The following is a 23,623-nucleotide window of genomic DNA, read 5'->3' on the forward strand; positions in this document are numbered from 1 at the left end:
ATAAATGAACATAGGAAAGTTATGGTCAATTCATTCTACTCTTTTCTACTCCCATCCCCCCTTCCTTCCCTCATTCCCCTTTGTTTAATCAAAAAAACTTCTATTCTTCCTTGCCCTCCCCTTGTTGTGTTAGCATCTGCATATTAGAGAGAATATTCAGCCCTTATTTTTTGAGGGTGGATTGGCTTATTTTACTTAGCATGATAGCCTCCAGTTCCAACCATTTACTGGCAAATATGAAAATTTCATTCTTCTTTATGGCTGAATAATGTTCCATTGTGTATATATACCACATTTTTTTTATCCCATTCATCTTTTGAAAGACACCTAGGTTGGTTCCATAGCTTAGCTATTATGAATTATTTGCTCTAATGGGATGGAATCACAATTTGACCCAGTTAACCCACTCCTTGGCATGTACCCAGAGGTCTCAAAATCAATGTTTATAAACTCTGGCCTTTTTGTGGAGCCTCTTTTTCCTCCTCAGAATGAAAGTGGTATTTGGATTCCTTCTAATACTAAGAACGTTGTGTAGAATTTCAGTTATAGAATTTAATCAATGAGCTTTTCTTAGGTGTCATTCTCTAGTAATGTTGGGCACTAAAAGATTTATGTAGGGCTAGGGTTGGGGCTCAGTGGTATATCACTTGCTTCACACGTGTGAGGCACTGGGTTTGATTCTCAGCACCACATATAAATAAATGAATAAAATAAGGTCCATCGACAGCTAAAAAATATTTTCAAAAAGATTTATGTAATAAAAAGTTTTGATAATACTTGATTGAGTCACATAATCTATGGCACTATTATCATTTTTAGTAAACAGAAGTGTACTAAAGATGCATATTGATTATTATGAATCACTCAGAGCTAACAATGCAGATGTGGAAATGTTCTGAAAAGCATCTTATTAGATGGTGTAACTACAAGGAGTCTCCTTGTTCAGTGTGCAGTCACTGTGCCCACAGGGACATCATGCTTCAATTCTGCTCTCATTTGTAGTCATTCTTTCCTTGCTATTCTCATCTGTGGTAACAAGATCATCTAACTTTTTTGTCAGAACACTCCTCGGGATATATCTTTTATAAGCCCTTTTAAATCGACAGGTAGTTTTTGTACATATTCATGGGGTAGTGTGTTATTTCGAAGCATATATACAATGTACAATGATCTGATAAGGTGATTGGCATATCTACAACCTCAAACATTATCATTTCTTTGTGTTGGGAGCATTCAAAATCCTACTATTTTTTGAAATATACAATTAATGTGCCAACCACAGTTATCCTATCGTGCCATAGAACAGAGGTGATACCTCTTATCCAACTGCACCCTTGTACCCATCAGCTATCCTTTCTCTATCTTTCCTGAACATTAACTTGGAGATATATGTTTGAAACTGATGCCTTTCATAATCCCCTCCCTTACTGCCAACATACCTACCAAGAAATTTCACTTGGATTCTGCTAATGTCAGTCCTTTTCACAACTTTCCTGGCTCACTCTCTTCTCTCTGCATCCATTCACATCTGCCCTTATGGTTTTCCTGTTTCTATAGATGGTTTTCCTACTTTATATTCCAGAGCACCAATCCAAAACTCCTTGGTATTTTCTTTGATGCTGTCACCTATGTCCTTGATATCCTTTCTAAAAGTCATAGTCACTAAATCTTTAAGTCTCTTCCTTCAAGATCTTTTACATCCTTCTCTTGGTTTCAGTGTTATGCCAGCATTTGTCTTTATACTTAAGCAATGTCAACATTGCCAGAATTATAACAAAAATTTCCTCTTTTACAATTTTCTCTGTATGCCAACATATGCTAAAACTGAGGCACACTATATTTTCCCCTTCTCAGGAATATTAGATTTCTCAGTTGCTCAAGGTAAAGTCTGCTGTTTATTTAGGTATTTAGGGTGTTAATGTATAGAAGTTCCCCCCTTTCCCAGGGTTTGCTTTCTGTGATTAGAGTTACCTGAAATCAACTAGTCCGAAAATGTCATGTGGAAATTTCCAGAAATAAACAATTTATAAATTTCAGATTGTACACTATTCTGAGCGGCATGGTGAAATCTTATGAGTCCTGCTCCATTCAGCCCAGGACATGAATTATCCTTGTCCAGCATATCCACATTGTACCCACCTCCAAAGTTAGTCACTTGGTATCTGTTGTGTTATTGCATGCTTGTGTTCACAATACCCTTACATAGTAGCCTAGTGCTAGGTCACAATACCTACATCATTCACCTCATTTCTTCTCATTACCTAGGCTTTGTACCGTATCATATCATCATAAGAAGAAAGGTGAGCAGAATACAATATTTTGAGAGACTACATTCAAACTTTATTACAGTATATTGTTATTGCTCTATTTCATTGTTGTTTTTAATCTCTTACTGTATCTAATTTATAAATTGTTCTCAGAGGTATTTATGTATGTATGAGAAAAAACAATCCATAAAGGGTTCTGTGTCCTCAGTGGTTTCAGGCATCAACTAGGAGTCGTGGAACATCCTCTGTAGATAAAGGAAGACTACTGTACTATAAATAGTTAGAATTGAATTCAGCTGCTAGTGATAGACAAACCAAAATAAGAGGGGTTCCAACAGCCAGGTATAGTGGTGAATGTCTGTAATCCCAGTGACTTGGGAGGCTGAGGTAGAAGGATGGCAAGTTTGAGGCCAGACTTGGCAACTTAGTGAGACCATGTCTCAAAATAAAAGAGAACTGAGGATATATGTCCTTAGATAAACACATACAAGGCCCTGGTTCAAGTCCCAATAGTGCCACCTCCCGCCACCAAAAGGAAAATTTCAGAGAGATCCAGGGCAAGTTTGATATTCCATAATACCAAAGATCATTGCTCCTTTTGTTATATTATTATTCTCTCGTGTGTGACCTATATTCTCAAATCACTTCATGGTCCAAAATGGTGCTCAAATTGCCTTCATCCCACTTAAAAGAAGAAAAGGAGAACTGGGCTTGTCTTATTTAAGGAAATTTTCTGTAAGTTGCACTTACCACCACGGCTTTCATCCTTGGGGAAAAACTTATTTTCAAGGCCAAATTCAGTTTCATTCTGATGACCATGTACTATAGTTTAAATATTTCTCGTCCCCTCCAAAACTAAGTTGAACTTTAATCCCCAACTCAACAGTGTTGGGAGAGGCAGCATTTATGAGGTGATTGAATCATGTGGGATCTATCCTCACAAATGGTATTAAGTGCCTTTACAAGAGGTCTTTTTTAAAATTTATTTTTATTTAAAATTTTTTTCATACATGTATATAGGGTAATAATGTCTGTCTCATTCTACCATCCTTCCCATTCCCCTTGCCCCATCCTTCCCCTCACTCACCTCTGCATAATCCAAAATTCCTTTATTCTTTCCTATCCACCCCATACAAAAGGTCTTGATGAGGAATTCATCTATTTTTGCCTTTCCATATACTGTAAATAGCTTCTTCCCCTCTAGAGGATGCAGCATCAAGATACCATCTCAGAAGCAGAGAGCAGCCCTAATCAGACAACTGAATGTTCTAGGATCCTCCATAACTGTGAGAAATAAATTTCTGCTCTTTATAATTTCCCAGCCTTGGGCATTTTGCTATAGTAACACAAAATGGATTAAGAAACCATGTGTCCTGATGAAACTTTGTGACACTGAGGAAGATGGAAAAGGGGATATAGGGTTATAACCAGAAATCTTTGCCATAACTACCTTTTAACTGCTACTTCTTTACAAAAACCTGATATTCCAAACTCTCTCCTTAGTCCAGTTAAACATGAACTCTTCAAAACACTCCAGTCTACAACTGTCTTTTAAACTAAAGGTACTGTCAATTTGGTAGTTAATTTGGTACTTACTTTATATCAGCTCATTAATGTGGTCTTAATGATTGAAACCTTGTTTGAATTTTCCTAATTGTCTAAGCTAGACTGAGGGAAGGACCTAAGACCTTCATATCCTATCTCCCAACTGCTACTGCTTGGCACACTGCCTGACAAGAACAACTGGAAGAATATGTTCTATTTTACTTAATAGACCAATAGAACCAATCTGGTGCTGTCATATGTTCCATTATTAGGGAGTGATTATATCTCATGTGTTACAGTGTCTGGTATTATATTCTGTCTTGGATATATACAGCAAGAGACAAAAGAAGACAATATGATAATAAAAATGTTAAATGTTTAAGCTTTTGTCATTGTGCTCAAAATACCTAACAAGAACAACTTAGAGGAGGAAATGTTTATTTTGGGTTCATGGTTTCAGAGCTTCAGTCTACATTCAGTTGACTCATTGCTCTGGGCCAGAGGCAGAACATGATGATAGAAGGGCATGGAAGAGGAAAACTGTTCAATTCATGGCAACTGGGAAGGAGAGAGAGAGAGTGAAGAGCCAGGAACAAGACATGATCCCTAAGGGTACTCCTGCAGCGACCTCCTTCCTTCAGCCATGCCACATTTGCCTACAGTTACCACCCTAGGGTTCATTTGAATTATTAATCCATCAAATGGATTAAGCCCCTGACGAGGTTACAGCTTTCATGGTTTAATCATTTCACCTCTGAATATTTCTGCATTAGGGATCATGCTTTCAAAACATGGGCTTTTCAGGGGACATTTTTAGATCCAAACTTTAACAAAAGTCTATAACAATTTGATTGTTAGAAATGTGGTGGGGATATTACTATGCATGTGGATTTGCATGTTAGCTGGACAGATAAGTCTTGTAAAATACTAATATAGTCAAGTGAGATATTATTTGAGAAAATAATGTCAATTTATAGACTTACTTTACCAATTCCCCAAATCCTAAAGATCAATATTGATATCAACAAAAGATGATGAAAGGATAATATAAGAAGAAAAGACCCTTGAATTTTGATGTCAAAACATTATATTCTGGGGCTGGGGTTGTAGCTCAGTGGTAGAGTGCTTGCCTGGCATGTGTGAGGCCTTGGGTTCAATACTCAGTACCACATGTAAATAAAGATCCACTGACAACTAAAAACTTAAAGAAAATCTGGGTGAAGACATGGCCATGGGTAGCCTATGGGTCAGCCACAGAAAGAAAAGGGAGATTTAAAAAACAAACAAACAAACATTACATTTCCCAAAATTCTGAGGACTTTTAGGTGTGGAAAAAGTTAGTGCTGTAATAAAAGAGGTATTAGGTCATACAATCTTTGCATTACTTTTTCTGGAATGGCAGTGGGTCTGGGATAAGTAGATTCTGTTGATCCTTTTTGTAATCTAAGTATAGCATTTTGGAATTGCCAAGTGTGTGTCATCTGTGGTCAGGGAGGTACAGATGGAATTTGAACACATGGCCTTGGTTTTAACACAATTAAATTCAGAGATTTCTCTTAACCTCAAATTTATTTGAAGAATTCATGGAGAAATATGCATGACTTTTGTGTCACATATTAATACATCACTCTTTGCATACTCCTCACTTCATGGAATTCTTTAACAATTTTATAAGGTTAGTTTATTCAATCAATGAAAAAACTATGGCTCAGACTTTAACTTACTTCAGGGCATATGGCTAGTGAGTGACTGCCCAGATTTAATCCCAATTCTTTTACTCTTGGTCAATATTTTGTATTATACACACTGGAGCTCATTTTCTGAATGAATCCTTAAAGGCACCTTTTTAGTGAATGTCCTAAGTGAAAATAATTTTTTTTTTTTGGTGGGGGCAGTACTGAGATTGAACCCAGGGGTGCTTTATCCTTGAGCTACATTCCCAGCCCTTTTTAAAAAAGCTTTTTTTGAGACAGTCTTACTAAATTGCTGAGGCTGGCCTCAAACTTGAAATTCTCCTGCCTCATCCTCCCAAATGGATCTTAGAACTGTACTATGGCAAGAATCAAGATGTGGATTCTAATGTGGATTTAATGAAGAATGCTACAGCTATATGCATATAACTGAAATCCTTTGAACTGGGAAATCTGTTCCTATTTATTTAAAGAGAAGTATTTAAAGCAAGATGTAGTTGAGAAATTAAAAATTCCTAAGCTGAGAATTTCAAATCTCTACAAAGTGTTATGAACAATAGTAGTTAACGAATATGTTTGAGAGAAAGTCCAGATATTAGGAAAAGACTGTTAAAGATATAATAGTGGGGGCATCTACTTTATATTAGTTTATCATTTCTCATGACAGAAGAAATTTCATTAAGTAGTTAATTGGGTATGACATTGAACAAAAAGAGTTTTGGGTATATTGTACATGTATTATTATGATACAAGTATAGAGAAGGTAAGCCAAAAATATTAACATTTTTGAATTGTACCGTTTTCAGGGCAGGAAAGGAAGTAGGAAATCATTGAACAATTGCTCTGAAAAGTGGAGAAACTGATATTGTCCTGTTATCTCAAAGACAAAGAAAACTTGGCTATATTAAACCAATTTTGGATTTTAGTTTGGATGTTGAATGATTTGGTTTTGGACAGGTTTCAGGCTTGCTGCTTTCAGTCAACAGAAGCAAATACACTAGTTAGGTTAGTAAATTAAAGATACTCTATTTCATCTCTCCCTGGCATCCAATGTAGAACAGAATAATAGTTATTTATTGAGTGCTTACTATGTGCCAACTACATGCTACCCATACATTGTATACCTTCTCTCTAATCTTTCAACAACTATGTGGAAAAGAAGTAGTACTATATATACCCTTTTCCAAAGGGTACGTGAGCCAGACACAGTGGTGCAGGCCTGTAATCTCAGCAGTTTGGGAAGCTGAAGCAGGAGGATCACAAGTTCAAAGCCAGCCTCAGCAACTTAGTGAGGTCCTAAGCAACTCAGTGAGACCCTGTCTCTAAATAAAACACAAAAAAAGGCTGGGGATATAGTTCAGTGGTTAAGTAACCTTAGGTTCAATTCCTGATACCAGAAAGAGAAAGGGAAAAAAAAAGCTGGGGGAAGGGGGTGGGGTGGGACTTGAAGCTCTATTCGTTTTTTTGTTTTTTTTTTTTTTGCGGGGCGGGGGTGGGGGGGTGTACTGGGGATCAAACTCAGAGCCTTGTGCTATAGGAGGCAAGCACTCTACCAGCTGAGCTATCTCCCAGCCCTTGAAGCGCTAAAAGATTAATAACTAAGATGAAGCAGGGGAAGTTAGCCGCATAATTCGTGACTACCTGCACCTGAATTCATCCTCTCAACCAGTGAGGCAGCAGTTAATTCCTTTAGTTAGGTTTCATAGCAAAGAGGTCATAGAGAATTATTTAAACTGGAGAAGATACTAAATGGTTAGTGAGATATACATCATGAAACCTAGCTGAAGTCAAGGTTAACTATTACATCACGTTTCACAACTTTTTACTGCCATTACATTCTTGTTAGTGATGACATCATAATAATTCCTCAGTTCCATTGAGAAGAAATGCTAAGTCTTACTGTCAAAATTATTGGGGACCTTTTCTCTAGAATTTATCTCCCAGATACAGGGAGACTCTTTGATAAAATCTTTCAAATTGAAACAATCTAAAGTACCTTGGAGTTCGTTTCAAAATTTTCTTCACGTTTAAAGTATTTATGTTAAAAGTGTAGTGCACTATTAAGCACAATAAATATGAAAGCTGTAGATCACTACTGTCCCCAAGCAGCTTGAGATATACACAGGTGTTGTTAATCTATTAGTTGGCCCACTAAGTAGCTGGCATTATGATAGCACTGTGAGTACAGTACTATTTTTTAAGCCCACCATTTGTAATTGATTACATGGGCCATCTGTAACTGCTTGTGAATCATGTTAGTTACCCCACTGACATTTACCGAACATTTGTCATGTAGCAAAATGTTTAGTGTAGAAAAGTTGACACATAATAGCTTTGAGGTTTCACTAAATCAACTTTAGACACTAGATTACTGATATAACCCATGGATGTGTAGTCTCCAGAAAAATAAGGTTCATGATTTGATTAAAGGAAAAAGAAAATACCGCCTCACCCCAAGCTTCCTGTGGGTAGACAAAATGATCTTTTGTGACCAGCGAGGTGACTTGGCTCCACCATTTGTTCCCGCGGAACTATCTTGTAGGGAAAGAAAGAGTGGAAAATTCAGCTGAAATTGAAGTGCAAACAGTCGGTGGCAGAGTACTCGCTTGTGTGTGGCGGGGGACCCGGAATCTCTTTCAGGGTTGTGGTTTGCCGGGTCAGGGCAGACCTGAGCTCTTCTACTGGACATGTCTGTGCCACCTGTCAGACGGGAGGAGCCTCCGGGAATTGAGACTGGGCAGGGGAGCAGCCTGCCGGGAGCTCCGGGTCGTGGAAGAAGGATGCGGGGAAGTAGATCTTTGCTGGCTAGGAGCTGAGGGTTGGAGTTGAGCGGGGGTGGCGCGCTAGACCCTGAGGTGCCTTAGCGTGGTCTCCAGATCCCCCTCCCCAACCAGGGGGCCGGGGAGGAAGACGCTTCTGCGTGCCCCTCCCCTGGGCCTTTCAGCTCCTCCTTCCAGGCACGTGACAGCAGCCGGCTGATCTCCCGGCTCTTGGAGCCTTGATCGCTCTGTTTCTTTCCTCCCGCCGCTGTGCCCTTCTTCTCCCCAGGTCCCATCCCTCCGCCCTCCCCCACCTCCTCCCCGAGCCCCAATCATGGCTCGAGTTTGGAAGCACCCGCCCCTCCACCCTCTTCTTCGCTTGCTCATTGGCTGAGACCTCAAGGACGCGTCCCGAGGGCGGGTGGCAGCCATTGGTGGGATGAGCAATCCGAGTTCCCGGATGAGGGAACATTCTGCAGTATAAAGGGAGCGGGGAAGGCGGGAGACAGCGCAGTTTGAATCGCGGTGCGACGAAGGAGTAGGTGGTGGGATCTCGCTGTGTGTCTGACTAGCCTTTTCTCGCCTTTTCTCTGCCTTGCGTGTCTGAGCTTCAGCACAATTCGAGATGGTAAACTTCGCAGAGACACTCGATGACTCCGCGGCTTTTTGACGGCGGTGGGAAAACCCGTTACACACGGGGATGGGGATGAAGTGGCGACGGTTGGGAACGCGCGGAGACAGGATTTGGAAGTGCGGGGGGAGGTGTTTTGTCGGCTGCGAGCGGAGCAGCCTCGGATCTCGCGGCGAGCGGCGACGGTTGGGGTTGGGTGGCGCGCGCAGCGCCGCTGGGGGCCAGCGGGCGGAGGCGCGCGGCCGCGGCGGGCGCGCGGCGGGGGGCAGGCGGGCGGGGTCGCCGTTGCAGTGCGCGGCGGGCCGGAGACCCCGGCGGGGCGCGGGGACGCGCTCGCGCCCTGGGCGCGCGATGGGGGAGGGGCGCGCCGCCCTGGTAATTCTATATTCTCCGTTCCTCCTCCGCTCGCGGGCGTCTGCGCGCCGCAGGCTGGTGGTAAGGCTGGGAAGGACTCCGGAAAGGCCAAGACAAAGGCGGTTTCCCGCTCGCAGAGAGCCGGCTTGCAGGTCAGTAGTTGTTTGTGCAGTCTGATAACCGTGGCTTTTTTCTTTGCACCTCCTTTCTTGTTTATCATTGCTCTGGATGGGCGTTTCATCTTTGCGTGGGTGATGGGGTGTCGCGACTTAGGCTTGCGGATACGATAAATATGGGGGGGCATCGATCACGTGTGTAGATGCCAGGGCGCGTTGCTGCACCAGCGTCTGTGCCCCTTGCTTTGGCGCGCGTGTAATTTGCCCGTATTTGACTCTCATTATCTTTGTGCATTTGTTTGTGTGTGCTTAAAATTAAGTTCCCTGTGGGCCGTATTCATCGACACCTGAAATCTAGGACAACCAGCCATGGACGTGTGGGCGCGACTGCCGCTGTGTATAGCGCAGCCATCCTGGAGTACCTCACCGCAGAGGTAAATGGGTGTACGCCTGTAATCTGGTAAAGGTTTGGGGGGCGGGGGAAAGCGGTGAGAGGGAAGGAGGAAAGTGATGCAAAAAAAACTCCCAGGCCCTAAGAACGGCGAGAAGCCAAAGAGAACGCTAGAGGGAGCTGGTGTTCAATAAGGGATCCTACTGAGCTTGAGTTTGCTGCTCTTGGAAATATAATTGCGTGCCCTTAGCTTTTGCGTTGTCTTGCCATTCAGGCTATTTGGGGGGAGGCCACCGCAATTGGTAGATTTCCATTCGTTAAGGTTTGATACAGCTTTATGGATCTTGGCTGAGGAAAGTTGGAAGATTGACTAGATTCTGCCTTCTAGGTACTTGAACTGGCAGGAAATGCTTCAAAAGACTTAAAGGTAAAGCGCATTACCCCTCGTCACTTGCAACTTGCTATTCGCGGAGATGAAGAATTGGACTCTCTCATCAAGGCTACAATTGCTGGTGGTGGTATGTAATTATTAAAATTTTTCAGTTCACTTAGGAAAGGAAAGAATTTTCAGCTTTAATCATTGGGTTTTAGTCCAGAAGAGGTCATTTAAGTATATTTTCATTGATGCAACGTGGTTGTTTGATAAAGTTTGCTTTTTTTGTATGTATAGAACTCAGTTTTAATATTTGAACTTAAAAAGTTTTTAAGCACATCTACTAATTTAGCAGTCAACTGTTTTGGTTTCAATACTGTCATTTAAAAAATATACTGTATTTTTTATATAGGTGTCATCCCACATATCCACAAATCTCTGATTGGGAAGAAAGGACAACAGAAGACTGTCTAAAGGATGCCTGGATTCCTTGTTATCTCAGGACTCTAATACTCTTATAACAGCTGTCCAGTGTTGGTGATTCCAGTGGACTGTATCTCTGTGAAAAAACACAATTTTGCCTTTTTGTAATTCTATTTGAGCAAGTTGGAAGTTTAATTAGCTCTCCAACCAACCAAATTTCTGCATTCGAGTCTTAACCATATTTAAGTGTTACTGTGGCTTCAAAGAAGCTATTGATTCTGAAGTAGTGGGTTTTGATTGAGTTGACTGTTTTTAAAAAACTGTTTGGATTTTAATTGTGATGCAGAAGTTATAGTAACAAACATTTGGTTTTGTACAGACATTATTTCCACTCTGGTGGATAAGTTCAATAAAGGTCATATCCCAAACTAGTTGTTCTAAAATTGTTTGATTGTAGTAGAAACAGTTCTTTTTGAACATCTCATCCAGCAATAACTTAAGCACATTTTTTCCTTTAGGAATTAAACGGTTACTCTCTAGATCACCGAAGTCAGGTAATCCGACTGTAATTTTTTTTTTTTTTTGACATTATATAATGGGCTCCTCAAAGATTTTTGAAGTTTGGCAGGAACTGGAGTGGGGGAGAGTTGCTCTTTCTTGCACCGTTTGTTAGCTGTGCTTGGCAGTATGTGACAGCACTACACCGTGCATTGTCAACTGTGAAATTGGGTGGGTGAGGAAGTTCTCAATAGCTATCTCCACATAAGGAACTTTTCAATTTAAACTTGGGAGAATATTAGTGCCTTCTGGGTGCCAGGTACTGTTTTTTGAAGTCTGAAAGTGTTAAATAGTCAAAACTTTGGGGATATACTAGCTTCGTTTTTTATAGAAAATGATGATTTCTTTGAAAGTAGCAAGTTTTGGTAGTTTTCGATGCTGCTTACAAGAGCTTGACCCACTCAACATATAAAAACTGGTTGGGTTGAGTGGATCTTTGACATTTTGATACAAGTAAGTTCTTTGAAAGTTTTTTTTTTTTTTTTAACTTGAAATGTGGACATGGTTCTCTTCCCATCACTGAGACTAACAGGACAGGGTACTTCCTAGAGGTAATAAAAATGGAAAAGAAGGTATTTAGTAGTTATGCGAAAGAACTGGCCCGTTTTATTTCGGTTTAGGATTACCACTGTTTGGATCTGCGTTCACCAGAATAATTGCAAACTCCAGATTTAATTTGTATCTCGGAAAGCTACAGAGGTTCCTGGGTTAGATATATCTGCAGCTAGAATGAGGCAGTAAAGCAAGCCCCAGGGTTAGGGTCCAACTACGCTTTGACGTGTGCCGGAAGTGCTGAGTTTGGGACTGACACGGTGATCCTCACCTGACCGAATCCTCCCACGTCCGAGGGGCCCAGAGGCGGGGCCTCTGTTCCCTGGGAATTTTTGAGTCTCCTCCCCCACCCCGCTGTTCCGGTCGCACGCAAAGCGGGCTCCTGTCTACGCCAGCGGCGCCCGGGGGTCAGGGGGCACGGCGCTCCCGATGCCGGCGGCCGCGTTCCCGCCCCTCTCTGCCCCTGGTTGCTGTCGCCCGCTGGCTCCAGGGGCTCCTCGGCTCCGAGCCAGTCGGCGCTTCCTACCGGCCGCCACGTGGGCTGGGACGCCCAGGCCCGGGAGCTCCGTCCGGGACTGGGAGCGATGCAGCTCGCGCCGTAGCGGCCAGCGGGGGGCGGGGAGGCCGCCGTGAGGAGGCGGAGCTGCGAGGCCCGCCCGTGCGCCCGGGCCGCCGCCGCGGTCCCCTGCGCTCCTCCCAGCTCGCCGCCGCACGCCCCCACCCGGGCCGGCCTCGCCTCCTCGGCGGCGGCGGCGGCGGCGGCGGCGGCTTACCCCTGGTAACTGCGCTTCCTGAGGAACGGGAACAAGGCGCAAGCCATGGAGGGGAACCGGGATGAGGCGGAAAAATGTGTCGAGATCGCCCGGGAGGCCCTGAACGCCGGCAACCGCGAGAAGGCCCAGCGCTTCCTGCAGAAGGCCGAGAAGCTCTACCCACTGCCCTCGGCCCGCGGTGAGACCTCAGTGCCCCTTCTCTTCTGCCTCGGGGCCTTGCCGTCGCGCAGCCCGCCCCCACCCCACCGCGCCTGCGGGAGCTGGCGGGGCCCGGGCCTGCCTGCCGCCGCGGGGCCCCGGGGAAGAGCAGGCCGGCGGTCGCCGGACCCGGACCCGGGCCCGGGCCCGCCTGGGGATATGCTGGCTGCCCGCGACTCCCTCTGCACCAACCTGCCTGCGGGTCTCCGGCGCTTAGCTGACAGCGAGAGTTGGAGGCTCTCCGACCCGTTTTCGAAAATGTCCAGTCCTCATTCTCCCAACAGGAGACTTGTCTGGCCCGGTCTTAGCGGAGGGGAGCTTTATTATATGGGTGTTTGATTATGTGGCCCCTTCTCTCCGAATCCTCATCCCCATATAAGGCCTAGGCCCCTAATGAAGTGAGAGGATCAGGAAACTGTGATGGCTAATCTTAGATGTCACCATCTTCTGGGCTTTGTAGAAAGCTGTATCCAAAGCAAACATCTTCGAATACCTGAGATGACATTGCTTTTCCCTAGAAGAGACAGATTCTTTTCCAGAGGAGCGCACACTTCGAAAGAATGTTAAGAGTCTTCAGTGATTTGCTAAATAGTATCTGATTCGATAATATCATAATTATCGACAAATTTAGATCAGTCTCTAAGTATCAGTGTACTAGACTTAGTTGAAATTACCTTATTCATTGCCCTACTCTGTGCTTCAAAGTTACACACACACACACACACACACACACACACACACACGCCACGCGTGCGTGCACATGAAGTTATAGGGTGCCAAGAGTTGTGCCTGGCATTTTATATGAATTATTTACTCAGAACAGTCTTATACAGAAGAACAGGATTCATTTTCTCAGGTTTTTTCCAACGTGAAAATATTTTTGGTAAACGAACAAATGAGTGAATGATTGAGTGAATGAATGAAAATATCTTTCCAAGGTCACGCAACAGTTAGTAGCAAAGGCAGAATAGTAGCTGAGCTTTGAGGCTCCAGAAAGCTTTTAACCACTTCCCTCTATTGCCTTGCTCATCGGATAATATTTTGCTTGAGTTTCAAAGTATTTCCAGGTTAAGAACATTGATAAGTTAAGAATGTCGGGACTATTGTTTTGTTACTTTCCACATTGTTGAAACACTTGTGCTCTTTGCTTTTCTCTCTATCCTTTGCATTAACATTATTATTGAACTCTGTATCAGAAAGGACAGGAGGTGAAGGAAAAGAAAGAAGTGAGTTTTTTAATTTAAAACACAAAATTTACCATCTTACCTATTTATAGGTGTACAATTTAGTAGCATCAAGTATATTCACATTCTGTAAGAGATCTTCTCAACTTTTTCATGTTATAACCCTGAAATTATACCAATTAAACTGTTCACCCTTCCCCCTTTCCCTGACCAACGCCTTCTCTTTCCATGGATTTAACTACTTTAGATACCTGATATAGTGGGATTGCTGGATAAGGTGTTAATTTTAATATTTGAGGAACCACTTTACTGTATTCCTTAGTGTACACAATTTTATAATCCCACCAGCAGTGTGCAAGGGTTCCAGTTTCTCAGCATCCTCACCAACACTTATTTTCTGTCTTGTTTACATGTTAACCATTCTAGATGGTATGAGGTGATATCTCATATAAGGTCTTGGTTTTGGATTTTCCTGATGATTAGTTATGTTGAGCATCTTTTCATATGCTTGTTGGCCATTTATTTATCTTAGGAGAAATGTCTAGTCAAGTTTTTTGCCCATTTTAAAGTTAGGTTATTTTATCAGGTTATAGGAGTTTTTATATATTTTGGACATTAACACCTTTTCAGATAATATGGTTTGCAGATACTTTCTCTTGTAAGTTGCCTTTTCACTCTATTCATTGTGTCATTTAGTGCATAGAAATTTTTAGGTTTTATAAAGGTAATTCTGTTTGTTTATTTTTGCTTTTTTACCTGTGCTTTGGTGTCATATCCAAGAAATCATTGCCAGGAGTTAATTATTTTTGAATCCTCCCTATTGTGTTGTTTGATTTATTTGTCTAGTCCTAGAGGAACAGTTTTAACTTGAAGCCAGTAGGCACTTAAGACAGAACAACTTTTTTTTTTTTTTTTTTTTTTTTTTGGTACTGAGTATTGAACTCAGGGGCACTTGACCACTGAGCCACATCCCCAGCCCTGTTTTGTGTTTTATTTAGAGACAGGGTCTCACTGAGTTGCTCAGCACCTTGCCAGTGCTGAAGCTGGCTTTCAACTCATGATCCTCCTGTCTCAACCTCCTGAGCTACTGGGATTACAGGCATGCACCACCGCCCCCAGCTACAACTTGACATTTGAAGACTGGCCCGTTATCAACTAGCTTGTAGCCTTATTCTTGGTCAAGTTGGACAGCCTCTGGCTTTTGGCTTTTTCATTAGTACAACAGGGACAATATATATATTGTGTGAGAATTGCATAGTTAATAACATGTAAAGCTTTTAACAGTAAGTGCTCAGTTAATTTTGGTATCGTCTCCATTTAACAAGTGTTATGATCTAAGTACTTCTAAAACCTGCCCAAACTTAAATGTTCTGTCATACTTTTACCAATAAACAACTTAAATCAGTCTACCAAAGGACACTGTAAAATATCAAAGTACAACACAGTTGTTGCTTTTAAAGACCATAACCATGGAAAAAATTAAGAAATATAATTGTGAAAGTCAGTGGTACGAAGGTATCGTAAGAGCATTATGTAATTACCTAGTAAAGTTGATAGGGTATGATTGTGGGATATTTGAAAAACCTTAGTTGAGGTGCAGACTTTTTCTCTAACATCTTTGTAACCAGAGACAAGTTTCTTAGCTTTCATCAAATATGAGATGAAAATGTCATCACAGGGTTGATGTGAGCTTAAATAAAGTTATGTACAAGTAATTAGAAAAGTCTGTTTTGTATCAGATATTCTCAGAAGATATTTATTGAAATAATTTAAGAAATTCTGGACAGGGAAAGATCTAGAACATTTGTGAAAGACCCTGATAAAAGATTTAACGTAGAAAGAAACTGAAACTGTTGGTTACATTATTTTAAAATTTTTTCCCTGCATGTTACCTATTTTGTACGATCATTAAACTCTTGTATTTCAGAAAGTTGACTGGATTCTTTTAGAGGTACCTGTAGTAAGGCAAAAGAAAGTATTTAGTATGATTTCCATTATTCTTATAATGCAGTGAATGGAAAAACCTGAGGCTGAGTACTAATTAAATTGCGGGATTTTTTTATCCTTTTAAAAGTTTATTCTTGTCAGGTAAGAAGTCTGAGTGAAAAATCGACAAGTTTTCCTTGAGGAAAAACTTGATCTCCAAATGGATCTAGGATATTTTTGCTTTCTATGTTTTTATCTGACAATATTATTTTGAATGTATTTGTTGCAGTAAACTTCTTGAATTGTACAACTTTTAAATATTTTCATACAATGAGTCTAGTTTAGGTTTGGAAGTGTTACTATACATGCATAGATACCACACAGGATATATAAATATTCTGGAAAAATAATCTCAGTAGGGAGAAAGTAAGTTACGTTTTGGCTTTTTAGATTACATGTTTATTGAATTATTGTTATGTATTGGACTTTGGTAGAAGTTTATATTCTCACTGTTTTAATGTTTTACATTGCTATTTTAATATTTGAGCCTTTCATAGGGAGACAGATTGAAGTATAGATTATTGTTTAAAGAGGAAAGCATTTTTATTGTTTTCAGAATATAATAGTTTTTGGAATCAAATGGTGGCTTATAGCTTCAAAAAAGACCATTCTGCATCTACTTTAATGAGTAGGTAAGTTTAATGGATGGATAATCAATAATTTGCAACACTTATCTGCACAATATCAATTAAAGTAATCCCTTCCTCCCCTCATGTGAGAGATAATATGTATAGATTTTCCTCCTTTATTTTTTGGTACATTATTTAAAAATTTTATCTATTAAAAATGAAATTTCTCTCCCCTTTTGTTTCACAATAATAAGCAAAGCACTTTGAACATTATACATCTGGAGTATTTCCATCCTATTCCTTTTATAATAATAGCATTCTATTTCTATTTGACTTAAATAAAATTTAGTAATGAGTACAAATTATATATTCTAAACAGTTATTTCTGAATGATGAAATTAAGTGTTACAAAATGATTTCCAAATTTCATCTAGTAGTCAAACTATTTTGGATATTAGAGTTGAAAAAAGAATACTGAGTTTAGGTTTAAACCTTAATTAAATAGTAGTGTGATCTTGGGCAGATCATTTAATCATCCTGAACTCAATTTCCTCATCTATAAAATGGAGATGTATTTTTGAATACATATTTTTTTGTGCTGGGCAGTATCCTAATAACCAGGGATTTAGTGCCTAATAGGACAAAGTTCTTGTTTTCTTGGAGTTTATATTCCAGGAGAAATGTTAAGTATCTAATGGAAATAATAATGGTTCAGTTATTGTCATTTCCCCCTTCCTTTCCTGAACCTCAGTTTTCCCATCTATTCTTTGCAGAGTTATTGTGAGGATATTTTATTATCCTAATTGCAATAAGAATGTCATGTATTATTATTATGGCAAAAAATAAAAACACCCTGCATAATGCTTTGCAGTTTTTAGTGTATTTGTCTCATGCCATTTTTTAAAATACTTATTTGAGTACAAAATAATTGCTTTAAATTAGGATTAATTTAAGTTTGGAACTCCACATTCTATGCTTAGTTATTTAGCATTTAGTTCTATCTTGTAGCATTTCATTTCTTTGGTTTTTTTTTTTTTTTTCTCCCTGTGCTAGGGATCAAACCCAGAGCCTTAACAAATGTGAAACAAGTGCTCTGTGTCTGAGCTACATCCCCAGCACTCATTTCTTTATTGTCTGTGTAAAAGCTCTTTCTTTTTTGATTAAAAACTCTTTAGAAGTCTTGAGCCCTTTATCTTTATCATTCATTTCACTACCATAATGCCTAATGCTGTTTTACAAATACTTGTGGCATGTACAGGCCTCTGGAATGATACCTGTTTGTAAAATTTTATAACTTTCAATAAAGATGTGTTAAATAACTAAATGAAAGTTTTATAACTGTAAGATGTTCGATGTTAACACTTTCACAAATGAAACTTTTCAATTATCACACTAAGTATTTAAAATATATATTTAAGGATTATGACTAGCAAAAATTTGGAAAAGATATAAATATCCATCAGTGGGAATTGACAAAATAAGCTTCACAGCATTTATATAATATTTATCTGTTAAAAATGATGCCGAGGACCTATATTTATTGCTATAAAAGGATAGCCACAGCATATCAACAATAAAGTTAAGCTGCAGACACATGTTTTCTTCATTTAAAACTGTCTGTAAAGCTGAATGTCCAGCCAATGAGTGACTAGAGTTAAAAATATAAAAAAAGTGAAAATAACATGGTGATTTTTTTTCTTGTGTTGAATTTATAAGTTTTTTTTTTTTAATGAACCAAGCATATGCATTAAACACACATGTCAACATCTCAGTGTATCTGGAAGGTAAATGCATAAAATAAGCTCAAAGAGTTTTAAAACTAAAAGTAAATGAACTTTCTTTTGTAAGTAGTTTGCACGACTATTGTTTATGATATTGTACATTACAGCAAATGAGAGTTCAAGTGACAGATGACATTAAATAAACAAAAATTCAGTATGTTCTAAATTCTGGCAGTATATGAACAGAATCATATTATTTTTTCAGGCATTCATTCCAGTAATTGTTAGTACAGGAAACTTTGATTTCACTTTTTAGAAGATGAAACTGAATTTTGAAGCCCACAAGTAATATCAGTTGTCCAGATTTTTACTCAGTGGAACTAAAGAGTATTTAGTGTAAACTAATGTATTCACAGCTGTTGTTAGGCAGAGTTCCTGTGTAGAAAATTGTACAACATTTTCAGCGTCATAATAAATGCTGAAAATGTAAAACAACTGCATGATCCTGCTTTAGTAATATCCAGCATGCAGCTATTAGCATAGAAGATATCAAAAAGAACACTGGGAGAACTTATTTATGCTAAAAATGAAAGGGGACTTGCAGATAACCTTTAACTGCGTAAGATCCTGGGGCCAATCTGTAAATATTAAAAATATATAATCATTTTCTTATCTGGCTTCACACTTTTTAAATAAAGGGACACTTTTCTCTCACCTGTTTTATGGTTATGCAGTTATATAGTCCAAGTAGGAAAAAGCATAATAAATGCTTGATTTTTTTTTTTAAATCATTTTTCAAGAAAGGGAGCCTATTCCCTTTTATTCTCTAAAAGCACCAATTGTTAGTAATTTTTTTGGTCTTTGGCCAGTGGGAACCCCTTTATAATAATAGTTCCAGAGTTCTATAGACAAACCTCCAGTAATCTTTAATACTTCTTTAATACTTAACTTTGCTCTTTGGTATAACAAACTGTTCAAGCTCCTCAGTATGTTTTTCTGTGGTAGATCTGGAATTATCTATATCTTTTATAAACCTGGCTTTTTTTTTTTTTTAGTGGAAAATAGTGTTTTTACATCACAATATGAGCACTAGGGATTAACATCTGGATTGATTGTTGTTTGGGACTTTTTCAGTGCTCAAAACTAGAATATATGTTGTTTGTGTGTGATTATGTGTTCTTTTTAAGGATAATACAGTTTATGTGTTTATACTGTTACTTCTAATTTCAGCTAAATACCTCAGGATTTTTATGTAAACTTTTAAAATTTATATTTCTGTCTTCTTTCTTCCTCAACTGTATCCTGATTCTCAAAGACATGGGGAATTATAGAATACTTCATGATTATTTGCTTCATGCCATATCATATACATAATAGTTTCATGGTAATATTTATCAGTACTCACCCATTAAAATTATTATTGAAGAATTATGTTTTCTTTACATATACTCTCCCTATTTTCCTATTTTTAAATTTTTTGAAATAATTTCAAACTTACAGAAAAGTCACAATAATGATATACTTATACGTATTCAGTCAGGCACCCCATAACTACATTTTGGTCAGCTGCAGATTGAATATACCCCTAACATTATATTACCCTGTGATAGGGATCTTAAGGGATCTTAGTTTGTGTAAGTACACTGTGTTCCCACAATGATGAAATTGTCTAGCAATACATTCTCTTGAATTCTTGTTAAGCAATGCATGACTAAAAAATAATGCGAACTTCATACAAAGAATAACGTCAGCTGCTGTATACACTTAAGTCTTCCAGTTTTTAAAAAATTTTACAGCACTACTTTATCATATTCTTCATCTCTTCCACTCCCACCCCTGTGCACATGTGCATACACACACACACACACACACACACATAGTGTTTCTTAGTGTACTTTTTCCTGAACCAATTAATAGTTCAGTTATAGACTTGATGTCCCATCACCCCTGAGTAATTCAAAAAATATATATTTATATACATAAAATATGTATATTTTTTCAGTATTGGGGCTTGAATTCAGGGGTGCGTCATCACTGGTACTCTATCCCCAGTCCTTTTTATTTTGAGAGAGGATTTTGCTAAGTTGCCCAGGCTATCCTGGAACTTGTGATCCTTCTGCCTTAGCTTCCAGAATATCTAGTATTACAGGTGTATGCACTGCGCCCTGGTCAGTGTATATTTTCTAAGACAAGGACACTCTTAACCACATTATAACCATGAAATTTAGTAAATTAATGATTGCACCTGTTTAAATTCTGCCAGTTTTCTCAGTTATGTCCCTTGTGACAGGAGAGCATGTGTTGTATTCGTTTGGTGGGCATGTTTTTTTCCTAGAGATATCATCCTTTATTTTCTCTCCCACTTTGGCATTTTTGATGAGCATAAGCCAGTTTTAGAATTTCCCTCTGGGAGTTTGACTGGTATTTCCTCATATGAACTTTTGTCAAGAGTACCATACAAGTGACATTCTGTTCTTAGTGTAACACATCAGGAGACATACAATTTTTGACTTGGTCCTTGCTAGTGAGATTACTTTGATCATTTTGTTAAGTTGGTGATTGCCAGTTTTCTCTACTACAAAGTTTATTTTTTCTCTGTTGTAACAAATATTTTGTAGGTAAATATTTTGAAACTATAAATGTTCTGTTCCTCAACAAAATTTTTACCATATCCTTGTAACATTGATTATTCTTTCCTGAATTAATTTCTAATGGTTGCCAAATGGCAATTTATTAATTCCATCATTCCTTTCACATTTATTAGTTGGCATTTAGTCTTATTTGTCTGGATGGATTCATAGGTTCCTGTTTAATCTGTTTTCATCATTTGTTTTGGTGCTCAGATTCAGTCAGTGGGCCACCCCTTCATACTGTCTCCTGTGTCCTTTTTGACATGTCTTTATCATTCTTTGAAATTTTTTATTTTCTGGCACAAAAAAATTTTTATACTTTGTACTTCTCTGTCCTAGAAATCAGCTATTTCTCCAAGGAGCTGTTTCCTTTAAGAGACAGTTGTATTTAGAAACTAAGATACAGTCATTAGATAGGTCTCATTGCTACAGAGGTATCATTGCTCTGATTGTCTGAGTGGATGGAACTAGGAAATATGTATATGCATGAATGTGTGTGTGTGTAGATAAGCATGTATACAGATACATGTGTGTTATGTTTGAATGTGAACATACACACATCTTTAGTAATTTGATCAATATTAATTTTGAGATCTGTACACACGCACACACATACATATATGTATTCATACACTACCATTTCAGTGCAATACCATAGAGTTCATTGTAGCTTCTGTATTTTCCTATTTGTATTGCTATTCTCTGGCAATGAGAAAAGTGGTTCCTACTTACTTATTCATTTCCCCCTGTATGTGAAAAGTTGCCTTGTTGACTGTTAGTACAGGCCCCATCAAGCTTAGCTATGTTTTTGGCAATGACTGCCTCTTTGGTCCTAATAATTTTCTTTGGTCCAAGCCTCACAGGCCCTGCCAATCCCAGCTGCCAAAAAAGAATGGAAGGCAAGACACCCAATAATTTTTTAGCTCAGCATTGCATTTTTAAGATATCTGAACCATATCTACAGTGTCAGAACATAGCATCATTACTATGTAGCATACATACTACATACTTTCAACCATCATTATTTAGTCTGAAGTCTGTTAAGTACTTATCCATTAAATGCTCACCACTAGTGTCTCTCTCTATACACACACACACACATATACACAAATATAAACTTATTTTGGATTCCTGAAATTTGTTTTGTAGTAGATTCCTAGGCAGGGTTTATGGGAACTATGCTCATTAAGTTCTAGAATGTTGAAAACAGTTCATCTGTGGACTTACTCCATGTTGTTAGTTTGGTGGATACAGAGTCCTTGGCCCACATTTTCTTTCCTTGGGTATCTAAATATGTTACTCCATTGTTTTTTGCAAGTATTACTGAGGAGCAAAGTCTAATGACTTCTTTTCTTTTCTTTTTTTTCTAACAGTAGGGCTGTAAATTGAACCCAGGTTATGTTGTGTCAGCCTCTGTGTCTTTAGCTACTAACTTTCTTTGTAACTGGGATTTTTTTTTTTTTTCCTTTCTTTTTTGACACAGTGTCTTAATACGTTGCCCAGGCTGACTTTGAACTCTTGGACTAAAGTGATCCTTCTGCCTCAGCTTCCTGTCTGGGACTATAAGCCTGCACTACCATGCCCAGCTGGCAATTTGTTTGGTTTTGTTTTGTGGTACTGGGGATTGAACCTAATGGCACTCTACCATTCCCAATCCTTTATTATTTTTTATTTCATAACAGGGTCTTACATAGTTGTTGAGTGTGAACTTTTGATCCTCTTACCTCAGCCTCCCCACTGGCTGGGATTACAGGAGTGGCCACCACACCAGTTTTTATTTCTTTATTAGTCATTTGTTCTTTATCATCTATATGCCCAGTTAATTTTACTAGAATATGTCTTATTGCCATGCCAGTATTTTTAGTATTTTTAGGTGTGTGATTTAGCCTTATATTGTATAGTTTAGATGTTTTTATATATTATTGTTATATTTTATTCCTTTATTTTTTTTCATAATGCCTGTTGTCCAAACATTGGATCTTTTTCAAATACCTTCAATATTTGCCACTTTCTCTCAAAATTTTTTTAATTTAAAAAATTTTAATTTTTAAAATTTCCATCCTCTTATATCTTCTTTCTCATAAGGTTTTCTGTTGTTTTTATGACTATTTCTTCTGCTTTGGTCTTTTCCTGAGTTTTTTTCACCTAAGTTCTGAATAGATAATTTCTGAGGTTGTTGTAATTTTTATTTATGTTATCCTTTCATATCATGTATCATTTCTTAAAGCCCCTTTATCTTGTTTTGAAGTAGTAGTAGACTACCAAATCCGTGTAGTGTGCATTCATTGTCTTTAGAGATTCATTTTATACTTACTAATTTCTCCTTATAATAATTTGAATTAGACTGCCATAATTTTCTTTTACTGTTTTTTATGTGATGTTAATTTAACCTTTCTAACTACGCAGAGATCCTTCTCTTATTGTATGTTTAGGAATGACACCTTGCTATATGAGAATGTCTCATTCCTTTCTCTTTCACCACTTTAATCTGGAGTTTCTCTTTTCTTTTTTCCCTTTGTCCCTACCCTCTTTAGTTTAGGTCCTGTTCCCAGCAGTTTCTCATTGTTGTGGAAGAGAATTTTGATTGATTGTTTTGCCAGTTAGTAGTAACTGGAGTGTTCTGTGCCCGATAGTCTTTATTGTGGACCCTTGAACTCATGTGGTGTTACAATGCTATTTTTATATTATAGCTATCATAAAACTCATTCTTTTTAACACATTTTGCTCACTTTTGCCTGTTGTGTATTTTGAAGTTTTTTTCTCTGTTTTTTTTTTGGCTGGCAAATGCCCCTTTGCTATCCTCTGCTTCTCACGCAGTTGCAATATCCCCACAGACCTTGTTCGCTGTGGTTGTCCCTACCTTGTATTTGGAGGTTTTGTGAATGAATTTTTGATTTTGTTA

The 23,623-nt window shown here is 38.8% G+C and overlaps 3 protein-coding genes across 6 annotated transcripts in view; 2 read left to right on the forward strand and 1 right to left on the reverse strand.

Annotated features, from left to right (window-relative positions):
- The window catches only part of LOC124995055 (secretory immunoglobulin A-binding protein EsiB-like), a 77,946-nt gene extending 69,673 nt beyond the window's left edge, over nucleotides 1–8,273 (reverse strand). Inside the window, exon 1 of the mRNA XM_047567489.1 lies at nucleotides 7,956–8,273. The gene's annotated coding sequence lies outside the window, so the exon portion shown is untranslated. The remainder of the gene's footprint in view (nucleotides 1–7,955) is intronic.
- Nucleotides 8,274–8,732: 459 nt separating this feature from the next.
- On the forward strand, nucleotides 8,733–10,996 carry LOC124995056 (histone H2A.Z). The gene is made up of 5 exons (XM_047567491.1): nucleotides 8,733–8,890; nucleotides 9,322–9,399; nucleotides 9,684–9,797; nucleotides 10,143–10,272; nucleotides 10,540–10,996. The coding sequence occupies exons 1-5, from the start codon at nucleotides 8,888–8,890 to the stop codon at nucleotides 10,599–10,601; spliced, it is 387 nt and encodes a 128-aa protein (XP_047423447.1). The 5' UTR covers nucleotides 8,733–8,887; the 3' UTR covers nucleotides 10,602–10,996.
- A 1,082-nt stretch (nucleotides 10,997–12,078) lies between these two features.
- Nucleotides 12,079–23,623, forward strand: part of Dnajb14 (DnaJ heat shock protein family (Hsp40) member B14) — a 41,693-nt gene continuing 30,148 nt past the window's right edge. For 3 of the 4 annotated variants that reach the window (XR_007110606.1, XM_047567486.1, XM_047567487.1), the window contains exon 1: nucleotides 12,079–12,611. Coding sequence is in view for 3 of the 4 variants with exons in the window: in XM_047567486.1 (XP_047423442.1) it covers nucleotides 12,479–12,611 (133 nt within the window). In the remaining variant the exon portion in view is untranslated. The remainder of the gene's footprint in view (nucleotides 12,612–23,623) is intronic. The other variant, XM_047567488.1, reaches the window with a different exon arrangement.

Source organism: Sciurus carolinensis, chromosome 10, assembly GCF_902686445.1.
Source record: "Sciurus carolinensis chromosome 10, mSciCar1.2, whole genome shotgun sequence".
NCBI lineage: Eukaryota > Metazoa > Chordata > Mammalia > Rodentia > Sciuridae > Sciurus > Sciurus carolinensis.